The 19,879-nt window shown below is 31.3% G+C and overlaps 2 protein-coding genes across 2 annotated transcripts; both read left to right on the top strand.

Moving 5' to 3' along the window:
* The first annotated feature begins 1,148 nt into the window (after positions 1-1,148).
* LOC145331227 (isatin hydrolase-like) lies at positions 1,149-10,660 on the top strand. The gene is made up of 12 exons (XM_080175847.1): positions 1,149-1,325; positions 1,728-1,811; positions 2,215-2,267; positions 2,793-2,850; positions 3,583-3,657; positions 4,112-4,186; positions 5,704-5,756; positions 6,289-6,396; positions 7,109-7,180; positions 7,788-7,832; positions 10,106-10,251; positions 10,436-10,660. Exons 1-12 carry the CDS (start codon positions 1,257-1,259, stop codon positions 10,498-10,500), a joined length of 903 nt encoding a protein of 300 aa, XP_080031973.1. The 5' UTR covers positions 1,149-1,256; the 3' UTR covers positions 10,501-10,660.
* An 858-nt stretch (positions 10,661-11,518) lies between these two features.
* Positions 11,519-19,242, top strand: LOC145331216 (patched domain-containing protein 3-like). Its single transcript, XM_080175836.1, has 8 exons — positions 11,519-11,691; positions 12,430-12,481; positions 13,195-13,274; positions 13,546-13,641; positions 14,174-14,252; positions 14,899-15,019; positions 15,362-17,263; positions 17,757-19,242. Exons 1-8 carry the CDS (start codon positions 11,666-11,668, stop codon positions 18,101-18,103), a joined length of 2,703 nt encoding a protein of 900 aa, XP_080031962.1. The 5' UTR covers positions 11,519-11,665; the 3' UTR covers positions 18,104-19,242.
* Positions 19,243-19,879: the final 637 nt, after the last annotated feature.

Here is a 19,879-nt window from a genome sequence, read left to right as displayed (position 1 = left end):
AAATATTTTCTAAACTACTGAATATAACCTTTAAGCGTGTTATAATTTTTATAAGTATTGAACATTTTTCGCAAATTAATTTTTGACTGGTAAAATAGCTACTACAGAAACATTATTACATTTGTAAAAATGATATTGATAATAGAATTTTTTTTCACTTAATGATCAAACAAAACTCATCTACTGTCTACTTGTATTAATGGTCCGTATGAAACTAACCAAAACAATAACAAATATCAGCCCCCTTCAGGGGATGGGGTTATGAAATACGTACTTTGTAGTTGACCGATGTTTTTTTTAACCCCCCTTTTATTTAATCTAAAGATAATAAATTAGCTTTCTATGAAACAAATTTAAAAAAAATAACCGACGAATACTAAAAACACTTTTTCTAATATAAAAACAATAATCAGATTGCAAAGAGCCTAAATAATTAACCAAAGATACAAAGAGTACTAAAAAATCATGTAATATTTGGAGAAGAATTATTTGCTTTTTATTAGTGCAACTTTCTAATTTTTAATACATTAACCTATCCCTGAATATTGAAAATAAATCAAAAAGTTAAGAAGTCTACCTAATTTCGTACTCTTGACCATTTCAAATCCCTATAATTTGTAGTATTTTTGGTCAATAATTGATGATAAACAAAATTACCCCTTGTATATAACAAATAGTCGGTTGAAATGTTTAGCTTAGAACCAACAAATCAAAATTTAAGAAAAATACTCAAAGTTTTCGAACCTTCGAATAAGATAACGTGGTTATAAAACTTTGGCTAACATTGTAATTTCCAGTCCAATGTCCCCTCCCTCCTTGCATATTTGTGTGAATTTAGTACAATTGAAAGAGAAAGTTTTATTAGATAATTTCAACACAATACAGCCAACAATAATTTTTAAAATAGCAAAGATTAATCATGAAATTAAGAAAATAGAAAAATAATTATTTTTTATGAACCTAGTTATAGTGATAAACACTTATTTTAATTAGAGATTCTATATACTCTTATAATTAACTTAGTCTGTCTGTCCGTCCGTAGTTCAGTAAGGGGGAATTGTAAATTTCTATGATGATTTTTGAGATAGATTGTTCATTTTTTTCTATGAATACATTTTATGAGCATTTGTTTTTTCAGTATTACATCTGTTGTTTTAACTGCACACTTACACCTAGAAGGGTGTGTGTACATAAATAGGTCTAAATAATAACAAATATCTTAGTAATTCAAGGAAAGTCTAGTCGCAAGGGTCAAAATGTTACAAATACAATTAAATTTGTGTTTTCTGTTATTTTATTGTATTTATTCAGCTTCTTCTTTTCAGGTAAAGTTTAGTAAGCTACATATAAAAAACCCAGAAATAATAAAGTAAATAAGTTTCATACGAAGAATTTCAAGAAAAATACCTAAAAACTTAACAATATCTATTTCTATAGAGAAATTGGTAAAATATGGTCAGGTAAAGTTTAGGTAAAACAAAGATAGTGCATTTTTTTATTAATTTAAAAGCATTGGCTAAATTAACCCATTTACCCTTGATAGAAATTAACCATTAATATCTTATTTACATCATTTACGTGGTAAGTTTTATATGAGGAAAATTATTTTAAGGTTTTAAACAAATTATGCCTTGTAGACTAGAGCCGTTGACCTTTCAGGCTAGGCCGGAAACCACTTGTAGAGTTATCATATGGTAATTTACTGACTCGTACTTTTTTAAATTCAGTTAAAGAATGCCATCGACTTGACCCATGCAGTTAATGAGAACACAATAGCCTGGCCTTCAAACACTCAATTTACTGCCAAACAGGTATAAATGTATAAGGCTATAATTGCAGAAAGGCTGCACTCCAAGAGACCAAAGTAGTTGTGTCCCTAAATCCTTTTTTGGCTTGAAGACTTTAAGCTAGGGCACACTCATAAATCCTTATATAAAAGTAATAAGATGTTTGTGAGTCTATATATCTATGTGTACCGAAGGATTTCGCTAACTGCTGAACCTATATGGTTCTCCTTGATAACATTGCAGCTCCCTCCCCCCCCCCCAAAAAAAAAACTTTTTTGAATTCTTGAATTTAATGATTTTAGAAGCATCTAGAAGGCGTAGCAACAAGTCAAATTTAAAGAATTATAAAATAATTCATATTTATAGGAGCAAGAGACAATTGTATTAATTTGGATATCCAGCAAGAAAAAGTCTACATTTTGTTTAGGTTTATAAAGGTTACACTGCAAAGGAATTTTGGTATGAAGAAAGAGTTATTAGGTAAAGATTCAAAATAACTGAAGGGCCATGATACAGTAAGTCGACCCTCTACTTATAATTAAGTTTTAAAAAGATAAAGAAAATAATTTTGTTTTTAGTGTGGTTTTCTTTTCCAGAGTGATTTCACTTCCCAAAAAAGTCATATATCTTTCAATGACCTGTATAAAGCTTCATTTAAAAGAAGAACCATATCGGTCTAACGGTAATGAGATATTAAACTACAGACAGACACATAGGCATCATGGTACTATATGTAAAGACTATAAAAGTAGTAAGGTTTTCTTTGCCTGTCTCTGAATATCTCTCATACAACTAGTCTTACTAATTTCCTCATTTCAAGGAAACTTCATACAGGCCTCAGGCAAGTTATCATCCATTTTTCTAAAGAAAAATATGCCCCTCGAGACAAGCGCGTTTGTATATGTAAATTGTTCAATAAAAATCCTAAATAAAATTAAGAGTTATTATATACAAAACAAAAATTTAAAAAACCAAAAGCTATAGCAACATATTTGAATAATTTAGTGGATCTGAGCACTCTGGAACACATCTGGATGCACCTGTACATCTCAGGGACAAAGAGGTAATGTATCAAAACATCTGCTTAAAATCTTTATATAAAAGTAACAGGATGAATTGTGTATCGAAGGATCTCGCTAACTGCTATTTCTCCAGCATAGTGAAACTTTGTATTGGTATTTAGAAGGTTTGCAACTATTTTTGGGGATGGTACCACCACCCTCCCATGAGAAATCGTCCTTAGAAAAAATTACTACCTAAACCTCAATTGTACCTAGAGGCCTCACGAGGCGTAGCTGCTAGTATATAATAAAGATTAACCTACATATGGTGTTAGATGTTAGGATTTTTATTGTTAATTCTTGAAACAAATATTCAAATGTTTAGTGGCCAAGCTACTCTATAACTCGAAATATCTGTCCGTAAGGTTTGAGGGAAACGTGATTTTCATTGCTGCTATTTAAAAAACGGCTGAAATTTTTTATGGAATTTCAGTATATAATTTAATTGGTCTGTTTGTCATGCTACAAAAGACCAAAACATGTTTTACGCATAAAGGTTTTGTGATTTTTAAAATTTATCTAGGTATATATTTATTTCGTATGACACTGAATATATGCTCTATAGCGGCTCACTTGTCTGTTGGTCCATCCACATTTTTTGTGCTTGCTACCCTTGTTTATCTATATATCATTTTATGTTTGGACAAGCATCAAATATTGAAGTAAGCTATTTTTCTTTTTCGCAGTATAAAAACTAACTTTTTTGTACCTATAAAGCCATTTGTTACTTTCAGGGTGGTTGGAGTGCTGGCGATATTCCATTAAGTCGGCTGGCAGCACCTGGCATCAAAATTGATATCTCTAAACAGGTTTCTACATTGCAACCATTGAACATTCTAAAAACAATTTTATGTAAAAGATTGCGGGGTTTTAATCTGGTTTATCATGTAACATGAAATGTATTGTGAGTGCTGATTTCTTTTTTTTTAAATTATCATGCAAATCCTTTATAATAAGTCAGTAATTATCTAAAATTAAATGGTAACATTAGAAGAGGATGAAGATAACTGAAGGGCTCGGCAACTGCAGCCTTGATCAGTCAATATTTTATCATCGAAGTTTCTAGTAGGCCTCTCTGATTAGAGCCTATTCTAAGTCACTGAAATAACGGCAGTGCTTAAACTTACATTTCTCTAAAACCATAATTTAAAAAAAATTTTGTCGACTTTCTTTAATTAATCTTGAACAACTTTGCGACAAAAAAAAACTGTTAATAAAAAATCTATCCAAATAAACAACTAAAGGTGATTTTATTTCTTTCAGAGTTCTGAAAACATTGATTATCAGATGACCACAGAGGATATTGAGAATTGGGAAGAACAACATGGAAAAATTCAGGTAAAATTAAACAAACACTTTTACATTTATTTAGGTTAAAATAAAAGTTTTACATTTGATGCGGTAAGAGAAAGGAAGAATTATAGAAATACAAATATTATGAGTATTTATCAACCCGGAGGTGAGTTTCATGAAGTAAAATGTCTTGATTATTACAACACATTGTAAACATCGCCAACCAAAAATCAAAGTGTAAGTACATTTTCCCAATATTTTTAAAATCTACTTTTAAATCATTCAAGCTTTGTTTTTAAAAGCGAAGCTTTTCTATAATTAGGGTCGGTCCGTCCGTACGTCCGTAACGGATAGCTTTTTTCGTTAATTTAGGCATGTTAGAATTGTCCTATTGATTTCAAATTTTGCATGGTGATTCCTTTAATAGTTAGGTACGATTTAGAAAGCGTAGCAACTCTATAATCATCACCAAAATGTCCGTACGTCCATTTTAAACATGTTGATTTTTTAACTTTTTTAACAACAAATTTTTGTGATCTAATCATCCGATTGATCTGATTTTTGGTATATTGATTCCTGGGACAACAAAGCATAATGTATTAAGCGAAGCAACTCTATAATCAAGTCCTAAAAATATAAGTATGTCCATAAACATTATCCTGAATCAAGCAGTTTTTCAACAAATTAACTTACAATTTTGCTTTGACTCTTATACAATATGTTATGCTTATTCAGTTCTGACACTATACAAGTGTAAATGTCCGTTTGTCCTATCGTTTCAGAGCTTCGCTTTTATGGATGTTGTCATCCTTGTTTCTATTAAATATTACTTGTATGATTAAATAGAAAAACATTTCTTGTATTCATTCGAATCCGGTGGATAGGAACCGGTTCTCATCCATACGAAAAAACTATGTTTAGCATCGTAATATATACAGCTTTCTACAAATGTAAAAATGTACAGTCATAAGATTAAAGCATTTAACTTTATGAAACCCCACCTCTGTAATGTTGAAAAGACCAAAATGTATGTATTTAAAATTATAGCCCAATGATGATAATAAAAGTCGTGGAATCGACTAAAAAGTAATAATCCTAGCTTTTAAGTCTTGTTATCGCATGCTATGGTATTTTTGATAGGGTTGGGCCGGATACTTTTTTGGCCGGATACCGGATATCCGGCTGATTTCAAATACCGGATATCCGGCCAACGCCGGATATCCGGCAAATATCCGGTTATCCGGCCAAATTACCGGATATCCGGCCGGATAACCGGCCAAATTACCAGATATTAAAGTAGTTAAAAAAAATTTCTTCAGAAATCTTATATAAATTGACATAAAGTTAAACTTATTCAGAAAAAATGTTCTTCTAGCTTCAATAATAAGAAAATTATAGCCATTTAAGATTTTAAAAAGCAGAGATTTTTGGTGTAAAGTATAAAAAATTTTAGAGCCGGATATCCGGCCGGATAGTTTCAATATCCGGTATCCGGCCGGATATTAAAAATGGCCGGATATCCGGCCCAACCCTAATTTTTGACTAATCATATTTTTTCCAAGGAAGGAACTATTGTGATTGTTCATACCAACAGAGGGAAGCTCTATACAGATAAGTAAGATAAATTTTTAAAAAGCCAATTTACCAGATAATTGTATCTCTCTGTAATGCATTTTGATTAGTTTTTTCTTTCTATGGTTGAATTTTTTTGGTAGCAAATAAATAAAAAATCTTACTATTCTTTACTATTCTATTTTCTCTATAAAAATTTGAGATTTTTAGCTTTAGTTGAATTTAGCAAAAAAAATAAATGCAAATAAGAGTTTTTTTTCCATTTTACTTACAACATGCTTAGCATAAGAGTGTTTAAACAGCTAAATTACATTTCTGTATAAAACAGTGGTGTGCTGTAAGTGGGGAGAGGATGGTGTCAACACCCACCTGAAGTTTAAATTGGCAGGGCATGTCTTCCCCTTTTTTCATTCTCCTGAGCTGGATCTTTAAATCATTTTAGTGGCGCACCCAGATCCGGCTTACCACTAAATGATTAAAAGATCCAGCTCTGTTAAAAAGCTGTGGAATCATTAAAATAGGCTTTTGAAATTGTGATATGATACATTTATTTGGACAAATTGTTTATTTCCTAGGGAAACATATTTGGGAAGGCCAGCAGGTATGGAACTTCCAGCAAATGATGTTGAGCACCTTCATTTTCCTGGTATCTCTTCAGAGGCTGCTAGACTTCTGGTTGCAAGGTAAAACACGGGGATCAACATTTTACTATATTTGCTCTTGGGGGAGATACAGTCATCTGTTCTCATATTTTATCATTTTTTAAAAGCATTTGGGGCAAGATAAATTAAATTGAGAGTATAACAATCATCCAACAAAAATATAATGATATAAACTTCAAACATTTTATTCTAGAAGAAATGCAAACTAAATTATATATCTTCTATGGTTGTTGATATTATTTCATATATCCGCTTTCAAAATATTATTTCATTTATTTTTGTTCTTATGACAACAGATCTATAGTATAGATGTATATACAGACAACTACCTCCCTTCATTTTTCCCCTCTTTCGTCTGCTTCTAAATAATTTTCTGCTACTTAGCTGTGTTAATATAAGCGATACCATTGGTTGATTTTCAATAACCCAATAGAAAGGTTGCACTAGGCGTTTGCGATGGGAAGATACAGTTATTATAGCCTTTCTCCCTCTAGTATTTTACTCTAATGTTCTAACTATAAATCTTCAATCCAAACCCAAAAATATATCTAATATTTATCAGGGATCTAAAGATTTAAGACAATGGCCGATAAATTGATGTACATCCTCAAAGAGGATACACAAAATTACCCTTATGTTGATTTTAAGTATAGGACTTTGGGGACTAGTGTAATAAACAGCGCATTATTCCCTCTCTCTGAATATTTATAGAGTTTAAATCTGTTTTTGTTAGAAATGTGTATGGTGTGGCTATTGATACCCCAAGCTTGGATTATGGACAAAGCAGGTTATATGAGACACACAGGTAAATTTGATACTTAATTTATTTGGATTTTTAATCTATAATACAAAGTAGCTTGATGTCTGTCCGTCCGTCTGAGACTTAAGATCTCGGTAACCACTGAACTGAACTGATCGGATTCTACTCTTCAGGGTACATACCTATTGGTCCTGTGGTGGTTTTAAGCATTTTTTGGGGGGTAGGACACCCCCAACCCCTTAAAAACGAAATTTTCCCTCCCTCAAAAAAAATTGGGGGGGGGGGGAGAGTATTGTTCGCAGCACCCGAAATTCTTTTTATTTTTTTAAAAACTACCTCATGGGGCAAAGCCCCTAGAGGCTAGGGGCGAAGCCGCTAGTATGAAAATAGGGCTAGAAGCCTTGCAGCCAGTTATGTTAGCAATCTGGCAGAGAGCCTTTTTTTCTTCAAAGAGCACAGAACACCCCCACTTATTTTGAATAAATTAAAATAAAGGGGTGGGAGAGGGATATTTTTCCATCTGTTTGTTTTTTACTTAAGGTCAGGTTAAGGTTGTTAGGTTATTTTTGAATACCGCCGATATAGCTTAAATTTCATAACTATTCTTTACTAAAAGATAACTTTTCAACCTTATATGTATGTATAATTTTAGAATCCTGTTAGGAGCCAACATTTATGGAATTGAAAATATAGCCAAGTAAGTCTAGCACTGCAAATCACATTTCATGTTCGGAAAGTATATACTTTCCGGAAGCCAATCTTTATGAGGAAGGTATTTTTAGAAAGGGGAAAATGTGTAGAAAACACCCATGTAAATTAGAAAATCCGCAGAAATCATTTTTAAAAGTTATTGGCAAACATTTGCAATGTTAATTTGCAAAATTAATTTTATGCCCTAAATGACATATTCTGAAATAAATCTTTTATGAAAGTTTATTATCTATGAGTTTAGGACATGCTTAAGACATAAAAAATATTTTCAGTGTTACTTTTTTTGCCCTACATGTGAAAAAAGGCATTTCTCACATTTTATTATAGAAAATTGCATATAAACAAAATAATTATTTTTTTCTACAGTCAACACAATAATTGGCATAAAATCTTTCATTTTAAATGTGAAAGTCAGATAAAGAATCCTTTTTAGAGCAAATTTAGTGCAAAAAGTAACCAAGACGTTTTAGCAAAGTATGAATATCTAATGAAATAGATACTTTTAAATTTTGATATACATATCAGATAAAAATATATAAAAAAAGAGATCAAAAACTATAAAACAAGGTATATATTTTTTTCACTCTGTCACTGAATAAAGAGCACTTTTAGGTTTGATTTTAACCAATGCAGCACTTAAACACACATTTTTCAAGGTAAATAAACAAAATGAATGCAATTATACAATTAAGTCAGTTTAATAATACAGTAAGCCTTTTTGTAGCAATTTTTTTTTGTTGAAATTATTCTTTATTTCTATAATAAACTTTATTAAAATCTAATGATTTGAAAATTCATAATTAAAAACTTCATTTTTACACTGTTTAGACATATAAATTACAAAGAAAAAGATTAAATCCTTTAAGTTTGAATAATACTTTATATATTTACAAAATAAAAACATTAAAATTGTTAAAGATTAAAAAAAAAGATAAAAATAAGTAATTTTTAAAATCATTTTTTGTCGTCTTCATAAACTATTTCCCCTTTTATATTTTAGTCTGGTAGAATTCATAATTATAAATAACCTTTCTTGAGCATATATATGTTTTATTGAAATTAATTATAAGAATGTAAAACATTTTTTGATTGATTTAATATTAACAATTCACCTAACATATTATTATTTTACTATTTTTTGAAACTCTTTTATTCTTATTAATAATTCTATTTAACACAAAAAGCTCATAGGGAGTTGATAACCTTTATTTCTTGCTTTGTATTCTAATCAGGTATTTTATTTGACTAAATTTTTAAAAACTATACAGCATGCATGTTTGTGTCAATAATGAAGACATTACGGGTTTTTATGTACAAAAAGTTGTTTTAAAGCAAAAAAAAAATATAATCTTTCTAGTAACTAATATACAATTTCATAGTTTTTAATATGTCTGTATTTTGGTTTCTAAAAAAAGTACTATACCAACAAACATGCATGCCTGAAAATTAGGTTCAATATTCGTATTAAACAGGAAAAAGAAACTAAGTCGTCGTTATAATTATTGTTTGTTATTTTTGGTGTAAGGTTTTTTTTAATGAAACTTTTTTGGATCTCGTGAATTCGATTTCTGCGGATTTTCTGGTTGCCAGAAATGAAATCTAAGCATCTTTTTTAGCTAGATGGCATTTGTCTGGTTAAGATTGGATAAAAAAATCTTTGGTTGGTTAAATTCAATAAGTGTGTAATGGAATACAAGACTGCATACAACTAAGTGCTCTGCCACTCAAATTATAAGAAGTTAGAGGATAAACAACAATATTGCAAATTGAAGTTGGATTTTTATAGAAATTAAAAAAGAAAAGCTTCGATTTCCAAAAAGTGATCTCCAATAATTCAAATAGTCTAATTCAGCTAGAAATGGTAATAAATAAACGGCTGAAGGCTTTTTCATCTCGATGCTATTTTCAAAGAAGCTATTAAGTAAAATTGTAACTTATTTTTTTTTCACTAGTTCCTTTGTGTTTTAATTGTGGCACTTCCACAATCCTTCTTTATTCTTATCAAGTTCAATAAAGATCTTATGTATTTTGTAGGGAGGAGATTATTATCAAAAGTTTTTTATTCTCTCATTCGTTGCTTTAAAAAAAACTTTTGGGTACTTTAATAAATCTTAATTGATTGGTTTATTGTTTTCTGCTTTCCAACCAAGGGTTATATAGGGTAATTTTGTTTAGCATCATTCAGGATGTAAAATCATCGATTGTCTTATCCCTTAAGACATATGTTTTACATAAAACAAGATTGCATTTTTTATTTAGCACCGAGCAGCTGCCAGCTAAAGGTTTCCTGTTGAACTGCCTGGTCCAGAAGCTGGAGGGTGGATCAGGAGGACCTGTCAGAGTTGTTGCTTTCCTGGCAGATCCACATGCTGAAGGCCTTGTTCAAACGGGTTCTGGAAACTCAGGTAAATAAGTTTTATAATTTCTGAAAAAACCTCAAACATGTATTAAAGAAAGTCCTTTTACATAAGTAAACTTTTCAAATGCCACTGTTTTGAGGTCCCAAGGAGCATAAAAAGGTATAGAAAGCATTAAAGGAAAGGTCAAAGAGGTTAAAATATATAAAAATAAAAAGATTTTTTTTTTCAGGAAAAGGTGTTCATCCCGTTTTTTCCACAACATTCCTTCTCTTATCAGTCAAGTATTATTTCTAGATTAAAATATGTAAAAAATACTTTAGTTAAAATTTTTGTTGAATTAATGTTTTTTTATGTTTATAAAAATTTCTGTTATGATTAATGTTCTAATCTATTACAAGAAAGTTGTAAAAATTATGAAATTATTTATTATTTAAATAAAGAGTAAAAATGCGCACCTTATCATTAATTAATTGGAAAATAAACAAGGACAAAAATATCCATAAAAGCAACATAGAATATTTTTTATTTTACAGAAAGTTAGTAGCGAGAAGCAGTATTGACATGATATATTTTTCGTTTCGCCCATATCCTCTAGGGGAATGGCAATAAGATAGGTCTCAGAATTATTATATTTTATATATATGGTAAACTTTAAGTCTTTGGATGGTTTTGGGATATTTTTCTGTTCCCTCTTTACACCCTCTAATACAAATTACCTACAAATATATCATTTAACATTTAAATAACATTAATATGTAACAAATCGAGAATAAAGATTTTCTTGACTGGATGTCATAACAAGTAGGCCGACTTAATTATAAAGCAGCTTTAACTCAAAAATATTTATTGCTATTATATAATTGAAATTAGAAAAATCCTTATCTTCAATAATTTTGTGTTTTATGTAAGAATATAAATATAGGTAACTTATATTCATAAAAAAAACTAAATAACAATTATAACGTACGTAGTCGAAATCAGCGGGGTGCCCAGGGTTTTCTCAGTTTAAGATTGATTCTAGCTGTTATTGATATCAAAATAAACGTTAATCTTAATTTTGTGGTCAACCAATCATCAACCAAAACGGATGTTCAATTGAAATCTAAGTTCAGCGAAGGATCTTGCTAACCGCTGAACCGATATGGTTCTACTCGGAGAAAGCGCCCCTAAAACATACCCCCTCAATTTTTTTCCTTTTTAAAACTAAAAATCAAAGTGGAGAATCGACTTCTTCTCAAGTGACCCTTGAGGCCTCTAGGGGCGAAGTCACTAGTGAAAGATATAAAGAAGTATTATTTTTCAAGCTTACATAAGAAATATCCTTATTATCATGCAGTAATGATAAGAAAAATAATCATAAAGCAGTAAAGTTAGCAATGCTGTGTTAGTAGATAAAGGAAAAAATCACACACATATATAAATAATATAGTTATTTTATATATTCATATTTGACGCAATAATGAAGAATTATCTCAATATTTTGAGGTAAGGAATTACTTATTCATTTATTTTACTTAAAAAACTATCCTTCAATTTTTATTAGTTTTAAAGTACGTTTATTGTTCATTGGTGAATTATAAAAATTTTAGAAAGCAAAAGGGAAACTAAATTATTCATTGCTGAGCTACTTATTTATAGACATAACTTTTGAGTTAGTTTTTTGTGTATTTTTTTGAGTAATAGTCTCAAGAAATGTGTATTAGTCAAAGTACTCCTGTGAAATAAACCAATTGCTTTTTTATAAGATAAGATAAAATTCAAACTCTTGAAAAGCACTAAAATTTATGAAAAGTCATTAAAAATAAGTAAAAGTAAAAAAGGGTTCATAAAAACGTTTGTGAAAATATAGTCCCTCAAAATTATTGACCCCAGAATATTGAATATTTAATATATGCTTTAATGAGATATGAAAAGACTTTGGCTGAATGGATATTAGAATACGTGGATATTTTGATAGATCCCCGCAAAACCTGATAAAATGTTTCTTCCATCTGGCTAATATACCGGTACCCCCCCCCCCCCTATCTATGACTTTACACAATTATCTTCCCTAACCATGGAGGAACGTACTGACCAATAACTGCGAACTACATTGTCAACCTGTCACAATATTTACGTAGTATATTTTCATTTTTTGAAGGTTCAACCTAAACAGACAAATTCCAAAAAATGACAACTTTATTCTATAATTTAAATTTTAATTCATATAAAATATCTGTTTAGTGGTAAGATTATCCATGGGTTGGAAAGCTTCTTTGCCTGGTATGGCAGAAAGGTAAAAATCTTTTCCACTATAGCTTTGGAATCGATTCTCAGCCATGCTGAAAAATCATGTATAGCATCATATAGGTCAATTTTCCACGAATATGAAAATAAAAATCATAGAATTAATACTAGTTTTGTTAGACCGGGACTTCGATTTATCTTATATTTTTTTTATTTTAATATTCGCTGAAAACTTTCTATAATACGATGCGATAAATAACTATGTCCATGCAATGGTTGCAAAACTTATCGACAGGCGATATAAAGTTATATAAAAATTCATGTTACCCAGCATCTTAATTTTTTTACTTTCTTACAATTCTATTCTTACTATGCTACTTTGCATCGCCGTCGCAGGGGATTGAACCACACCCTCCCCCCCCGCATAGGCTTTGATCTGGGTACGGTCATTGTCAACACAAAATAAAATGAAATAAACATGAAAAGACAAAATTTTCAAAATGTTGCATTAATAAGACTAAAATGATCAAATAAATCCTACGTAAGTGGACTTTACATGACATGGAGTGGAACGTTTTAGTAACTTAGAAGTTAAACATTTTTTTTTTCATTATATGCAAATTAGATGATACCCAAATATTTATTATAATAGAAATATTTGTCAAATGCTATGCCTTGTTCAAATGTACACTTTAAAAAAATTACACGATTTTATGTATGTGCTAATTGTAATTTTTAACAGTTTTTTTTTTTAATTTATAGGTTGCAATGCATCCATTTATCAGCATCCTGTTTTGTTTTGTAATAACTGGAGCAGCTATGGTTGGAATTATCAATTACAGGTTGAAAATTTATTTCTTTTAAAAACTCTACATGTAATTTAAGAGTTCTAAAAATGCTCAACTGATTTGTTTGTCTAAAAAATCCTTTTTCGGACACCCTACTGTGAAACCGGCAGGTTTAGGGTCTCCTAGCAGGTGTTAGGCATAGGAAATTAAACTCTTTCTTCCTCTACTTTCAATTAATTTTAAAAACCACTCTTCACCGATATTTTATCTTTAATGGAATTTACTACATTAATCATGAAATATTCCAGGTTTTAAACTATTTTAGAGAGGAAAATAATGCTTTCAAGCTGTGGATACCCGACAATTCTGACTTTGTTACAAACAATGAATGGTTGGAAGCAAATGCACCAATGGACATCAGGTCGGGTTTTAAATTTGTACCCCTTGCAATAGCATATGTTTTCATAATACAATATCAAGGCTCGGCAGCAACGCGTCAGCCGCGACTAAGCCTCAAATTTAAACCCGTTTGGATGCTTTGAAAAATGTTTGAAAAGAGGGTTTGCCATATTTGGTAAGATACAGACCTCCGGCTGATTTTAAAATTTAATAGATTGATTTCTCTGAGGGTTACAGGCGGCTGGAGCGCGGCTGCCGAGCCCTGAATTAACTTTTATACATTGAATATTTATCTTATTCAAGAGCAAATAAAATGTCTCTAATTTTGGGCATGTTGTTTAATTTCGTAATTTATACTTCAAAATCTTCTAAATTTATCAAGTGATTTATATAATTTAGATATGTGATAAAATTTAAGCTTTAAAGAACACACTTAGCGCGATTAAATATGAACAGTTTTTCAAAGTTTGAAAATATGAGTTACATACAAATTTTCTATGGATATAATAGCTCGTTGTTATTCGATCAATCAAAGATAATTATTTTATTCCCAGGTTCAACTCCCTGATAATGACTGCACCAAACATCCTGGATCCAGCTGTTATCCGTCACATTAGCGAGGTCAAGAAAAAGGTATTATTGCTTAGCATATACAATCTTATTAACAAAAATAATCTTTTCTTTATTTAAATTTTTGATAATTTTGCACGAAGTAAAATAAAGTTTCAAACTTCAACTATTATTGCTTAGCATATACAATCTTATTAACAAAAATAATCTTTTCTTAATTTAAATTTTTGATAATTTTGCACGAAGTAAAATAAAGTTTCAAACTTTTTAAAGTCGCAATATCTCTATAAAATTAAACAAGGATGATAACATCCCCAAGTAGTGAAGCACAAAAATGAACCAATTGACAAAGTGATTACAGAGCAGATATTCAGTGTCATAAAAAATAAACACTTTTGCATAGAATAGGCATTGGTCTATTTTAACAGACAGGCGGACTAAGAATACATATTTTCATGCATAATAGATGCTCAGCAATGTAGAAAATAAATATCCGTTTACCTTAAATAGCAACCAAGAAAATGCATTTCCCCCCAAACAGTTTCTTACAGACAGACAGACGGAAGGACATTTCGAATTACAGAGTAGCATCTTCTTCTATAAGAAGCTACATTTGTAAAGGAGAACCATATCGGTGAAGCGGTTAGCAAGATCCTTTAATACAAATAGACAATCTGTTACTTTTATATAAGAATTATTATTTTCATAGGTAGATGAATTTAAAACTGATGAGAACAAGTTGGGTTGGGGTGACATTTGTTTTAAGAGAGATGTACCAAAATTCTCTATACCACCATTTAAATCCGATGAACCAGATATTCCTTATCCAGGTACACAACACATTTATTGCAGTTAATTTTCTATAGATTAGCTTCAATCAAAATAATTTACATAATTATTACATTGGTCGTTTACTTATTTTTGGTTATACTTAAATAGTTGCTTTGCTTAATAAAATAACAAAATGACAATTGATTTGCCTATCTTTTCTTGTTTTTATGTGTGGGAATTCATTAATAGAAGCAACTTTAAAACGAGATTAAACGCTTTGTTTTAGTCTAATATTCATGATTGTATTTCTATTATTTCAACCAAAGAATATCATTAAAATTCAAAACCCTTATATTATTTTATCCACTTTTCTTTAATCTAATAATCTATTTATGTTGTAGGTGTCTGTGCTATTCTCGAATCAATCATGACAACAGCATGCTTTGAAACAAGCATATTAGAATTCTGGCCAAAAGATTTTGACTTCTCAAAACTTACTTCAATAGATGATGTCATTGAAACAGTTAACAATGAAAATGCAATGTCATCAACCTTCAACGTTCCAATCAGCATTGAGGATTACATTGGTGGGGCCATTCAGCGAAATGATGGAAAAGTTACATCAGCTTCAGCAACTACTATGAACTGGTTTGGTCATATCAACTTTACAATCATCTCTGATACATCAATGTCTATGGGCACTGGCGAGGTTGTAGATGATAATTCATTGGAGTGGGAGAAGAAGCTTGAGGAAGTTTTGTTGGCTGACAGAGATGCCTTACCTGCAGGAGTTGAATCTTATGTTAATGTTGCCAGAGGATATTCAGATGTAGCTGGCGATACCATTGTTGGAGATGCTTTCATGATGCCTGTTGGATTTCTCATTGTGTTTGTCTATGTCACAATCATGTTGGGAAAGTTTACATGTACAGAGCAAAGAGGATTGTTGGCCCTGGGTGGAATTGGATGTATTGGGCTGACAATAGGATTTACCTATGGATTTTGTTCAGCAGTTGGCCTTTTCTACAGTCCTATGCACAGCATCATTCCTTTTCTTCTCCTTGGTATTGGAGTTGATGATATGTTTGTTATCATGCAGTGTTATGATAACTTAGGCAATGAAAAGACTGATGATATTATTGAGAACGTTTCACTTACTCTGAAACATGCAGGTGTTGCCATTACAGTAACTTCATTCACAGACTTCATTGTTTTTGCTCTGGGAGCTACAACAGTCTTGCCTGCCTTGAGATCATTCTGCCTGTGGTGCAGTGTTGGAATTATTATTGTCTACTTTTTCCAGGCAACATTATTTACAGCTCTGGTAAGTCTTGACTGCAGGAGATTGGCTGGCAACAGAAATGGACTCTGCCCTTGTTATGTACACAAGAGGTACACTGAGAAAAATCTTAATGTTAGAGAATTTTCCTTTGCCCAGAAAGGATTTAGTGTGGTATCTAAGTTTATTCTAAGCATACCTGGGACAATTGTTACTCTGGCAGTTACATTTGCCTTGCTGGGAGTTGGAATATGGGGCATGACTGAGCTCAAGCAAGAATTTGATCCTGTTTGGTTTTTACCCCCTAAATCAGATATTTTCAAATGGTTTGAAAAGAATGATGAACTCTTCCCCAAAGCTGGTGTTGAAGTCACAGTGTACATCACAGAAATTAATTGGGACAAAGATTTTGACAAAGTTGGCCTTCTCATAGAAGATCTGAACAAGGAAAATGATATAATTGCCTGTGTTGATGATTGGTATGACAACATTCTTGCAGCTAAAAGTGGATCTTGCAAGGACTACAAATCAAGTTTCAATGCTTTACTAACATGTTTCTTATTTTCATCTCCTACTGGCTTTGCCTCACAACCAAACTTTGAGTACAGAAACAGCTCCCTGTTTAAGTGTGGAGAACCCGCCCCCGAAATTCTTCTTGGAAAATTCACATTTACCCACCAGAAGTTTAATGATAGAGACGAACATGTGGATGCGTTGAACAGAATGAAAGACATTATGAACACAGCAAATGACAGATTAACAGCTGGAGGTCATATGTTTGTCATTTCCAGAGAATATTCAGATTGGGAAACTGATGACGTCATCACTGAAGAGCTGTTCAGAAATCTTGGGCTTGCGCTGGCTTGTGTGTTTGTCACAACTCTAATTTTGTTGGCTGACTTCATGGGATCTTTGTATGTGTTGGTTTGTGTTGGCATGACTCTGGTGAATCTGTGTGGTTACATGCACTTCTGGGGGCTCACCATTGATGTTGTTAGCAGTGTCAATGTCATTATTGCCATAGGTAAATTTTTTTATTAAATGAATGAATAATTACTACATAGCACATATACCACTTTACTTATAAGCAAGAAGATAGAAGAATAGAAGGGATAAAATCTTGATGTAACTCTTACTACAAGGTAGGGACCCTGTCCCGATTTTGTATTGGGTCTTTGAAACAGCTAACAGCACCGCAAATATATGAAAAGATGAATCCCTGCAAAAGAAAAAACAATTTGCTAGCAGACGAAAAGGGTCTCACCCCCTTTTGGCAGTTAGTTGTCTGGATTATACATCTATCCTTATACATTTATTGGGTGAGTAAGGTTACTCATTGATTAAAGTCTGTTGTTTGTCTGTAATAAAAGCCATAGTTTTTTATTTGTCTCATATTGTGGAGGAAAAATCATCATACTGAAATATTACTAAAAAGCAGCAATAATTTTAATTTTAAATATATGTTTCAAGAAATATGAAATATGAACTTAATTATAATTATTTTTATTTATTTTCAGGTTTATGTGTTGATTACTCAGCCCATATCTGCCACACATTTTTAACAATATCCGGACAGAGGAGGGAAAGATCAGAAGGAACCCTAGTCAACATAGGACCTGCAGTTCTCAACGGAGGCATATCAACCTTCATAGCATTCATCCTTCTAGCTGGCAGTGATTCTCATGTGTTTGGCACATTTTTCAAAATATTCTTTCTTGTTGTTGTGTTCGGAGTCTTCCATGGTTTATTCTTCTTCCCTGTCCTGTTGAGATGGATTGGTCCTGGTGAGTACCCGGATGCCCGTCCATATCAGGCTCCTGGCAAGAAACAAGTCAACCCAGAGAAACCTATGACTAGTCTTTAGAACAATTATTTAAAATCTTTGTGTATATATGTATTTTATAACCAGGATGATTAAGTTCGTATATCTATAGCGCAGCAAAAACAATATTTTATTTAGAAAATATTAAACTGCAATAAACAGAAATTGATTTATTATTACTGGGATCGTACACCAGATTTTCATGTCTTATAATAAAGTGGACTCTAAAGCGGGCTAAAATAACGATCTACCCCATTTCCATCCATTACCCCCTCCCCTCCTCGGCCCGACCAATAAATGCAAGGGGATAATGCAACCCAAATTAATGACAATTTTCTCCTGTAACAATATCCGCGTATATTCTACATCCATTTACACAGATTAAGGTTAAAATGGCTGTGCTAATTACTGAGTACTTCTGCTACAGGCAATTCTTTTTGCATATTCATGAATTGTGTATGGGACTTTGGAGCTACAAAAAAACTAGATTTGATTAACCTCTTTATTCCACTCATTCATGTAGGTAGTATAAATCTACTGGAATTTTAGAGTAGCTGCGCTACTTAATGTTTATAATAGTATTAAAAATTCATAGTCTATGAAAATGTTCTTATAGAAAATAAATATTGTATTACTGTACTTAACTTTTAAATTAAAATATTCATTGATGATAGCGACAATTTTCTTCATTTTGGTATTTAGGTATTGTCACGACACACAATAATCATTAGTAGAAAGTACTTTAAGTTTTAACATGCTGATTTTGAAGCTATTTCGAGGACAATTTTTTACTTGATGGCATAATTTTTGACGGAAGAATCTTTATAATGATAACATAAAATGTAAGTACGTCCTTAATCAGTTTGAATTTATGGCAATGTCTCAAATTCAATGATGTTTATCTATTTAGTTTGTTGATATCTCTTTTTCTGGATATTCCCATTCTTGTTTTACATGTTTTAACTCACGAAATCTTGCAAATTTACTGACATTTAGAAAACTTAATCTAGGGTGATTTAAAAAATGATTTTTATGTAAATTTACACTCTTAATTTCTGTAAAATTATCAAAGCTTCCAATCAGTAAAAAAGTTATTTAATTAAATGGTTTTATATGTACAAACTATTTTAAAAGGCACACATAAATAATAAATGACGTGGGGTAATAAATAATTCAAACCATTTTTTGTTTATTGATGAAAATGATTATACAAGAGTGTAATCAAAAATACGTTTTAAAATTGAAAATTATAACAATATAAGCAAATCAATCAGTTGGTATTCAATAGGGTACATCCGACTGTCACTTTCTGTCTTCCTATAATATAAAGTACTAAGCTTTTTTTTGTTTGTAGCGAAGGATCTCTCTCACCACTGAGCCGATATGGTTCTCCTTTAGAGGGAAGCTTCTTATAGTCCCTGAGATGGTTTTAGGCTATTTTATTTTCATAAATAAGCCGCAGACGCTAGTAAAATATATTATTCACTCATTACAACCATCCATCACACCTAGGTGGGAAGGAGGCGTCATTGGTCACAGTTTTGTAACTAGGTTTTCCAATTCGCTGGCTCAAAAATGTTTGGTTCTTTTAATGAATTTTATGGTTTCAAACTACTAGTATGTCCAAACATATCAACCAATATTTTTAAATCCAGAGAAGGGGTAATTTTGCTTATCATAATTGGGAAATGTACACCAATTTATTGTCCCGTAAGATCTTACATAAGCTTGCATTAAAAATTTAAAAGCCTGACTGAACTTTAATCAAACTTTACCTTTTCTGAATATCTCAAAAGAAAAATTTTACTTATTGTAAAA

This window comes from Acartia tonsa, chromosome 1, assembly GCF_053477335.1.
Source record: "Acartia tonsa isolate MP-2025a chromosome 1, ASM5347733v1, whole genome shotgun sequence".
In the NCBI taxonomy this organism is placed as follows: Eukaryota; Metazoa; Arthropoda; class Copepoda; order Calanoida; family Acartiidae; genus Acartia; species Acartia tonsa.
The sequence above is the reverse complement of the archived record's forward strand: the minus strand, read 5'-3'. Positions and strand labels throughout refer to the sequence as shown.

What these genes read in the sequence shown, in the direction of transcription:
- LOC145331227 (XM_080175847.1), top strand. Translation starts at nt 1,257, where the DNA reads ATGTTACAAATACAATTAAATTTGTGTTTTCTGTTATTTTATTGTATT. An exon ending in AGGTTATATGAGACACACAG is followed by an intron (nt 7,181 to 7,787) that starts GTAAATTTGATA and finishes GTATAATTTTAG; the next exon opens with AATCCTGTTAGGAGCCAACA. An exon ending in AACGGGTTCTGGAAACTCAG is followed by an intron (nt 10,252 to 10,435) that starts GTAAATAAGTTT and finishes TTTTTTTTTCAG; the next exon opens with GAAAAGGTGTTCATCCCGTT.
- LOC145331216 (XM_080175836.1), top strand. Translation starts at nt 11,666, where the DNA reads ATGAAGAATTATCTCAATATTTTGAG. An exon ending in AATTATCTCAATATTTTGAG is followed by an intron (nt 11,692 to 12,429) that starts GTAAGGAATTAC and finishes ATATCTGTTTAG; the next exon opens with TGGTAAGATTATCCATGGGT. An exon ending in ACCAGATATTCCTTATCCAG is followed by an intron (nt 15,020 to 15,361) that starts GTACACAACACA and finishes TTTATGTTGTAG; the next exon opens with GTGTCTGTGCTATTCTCGAA.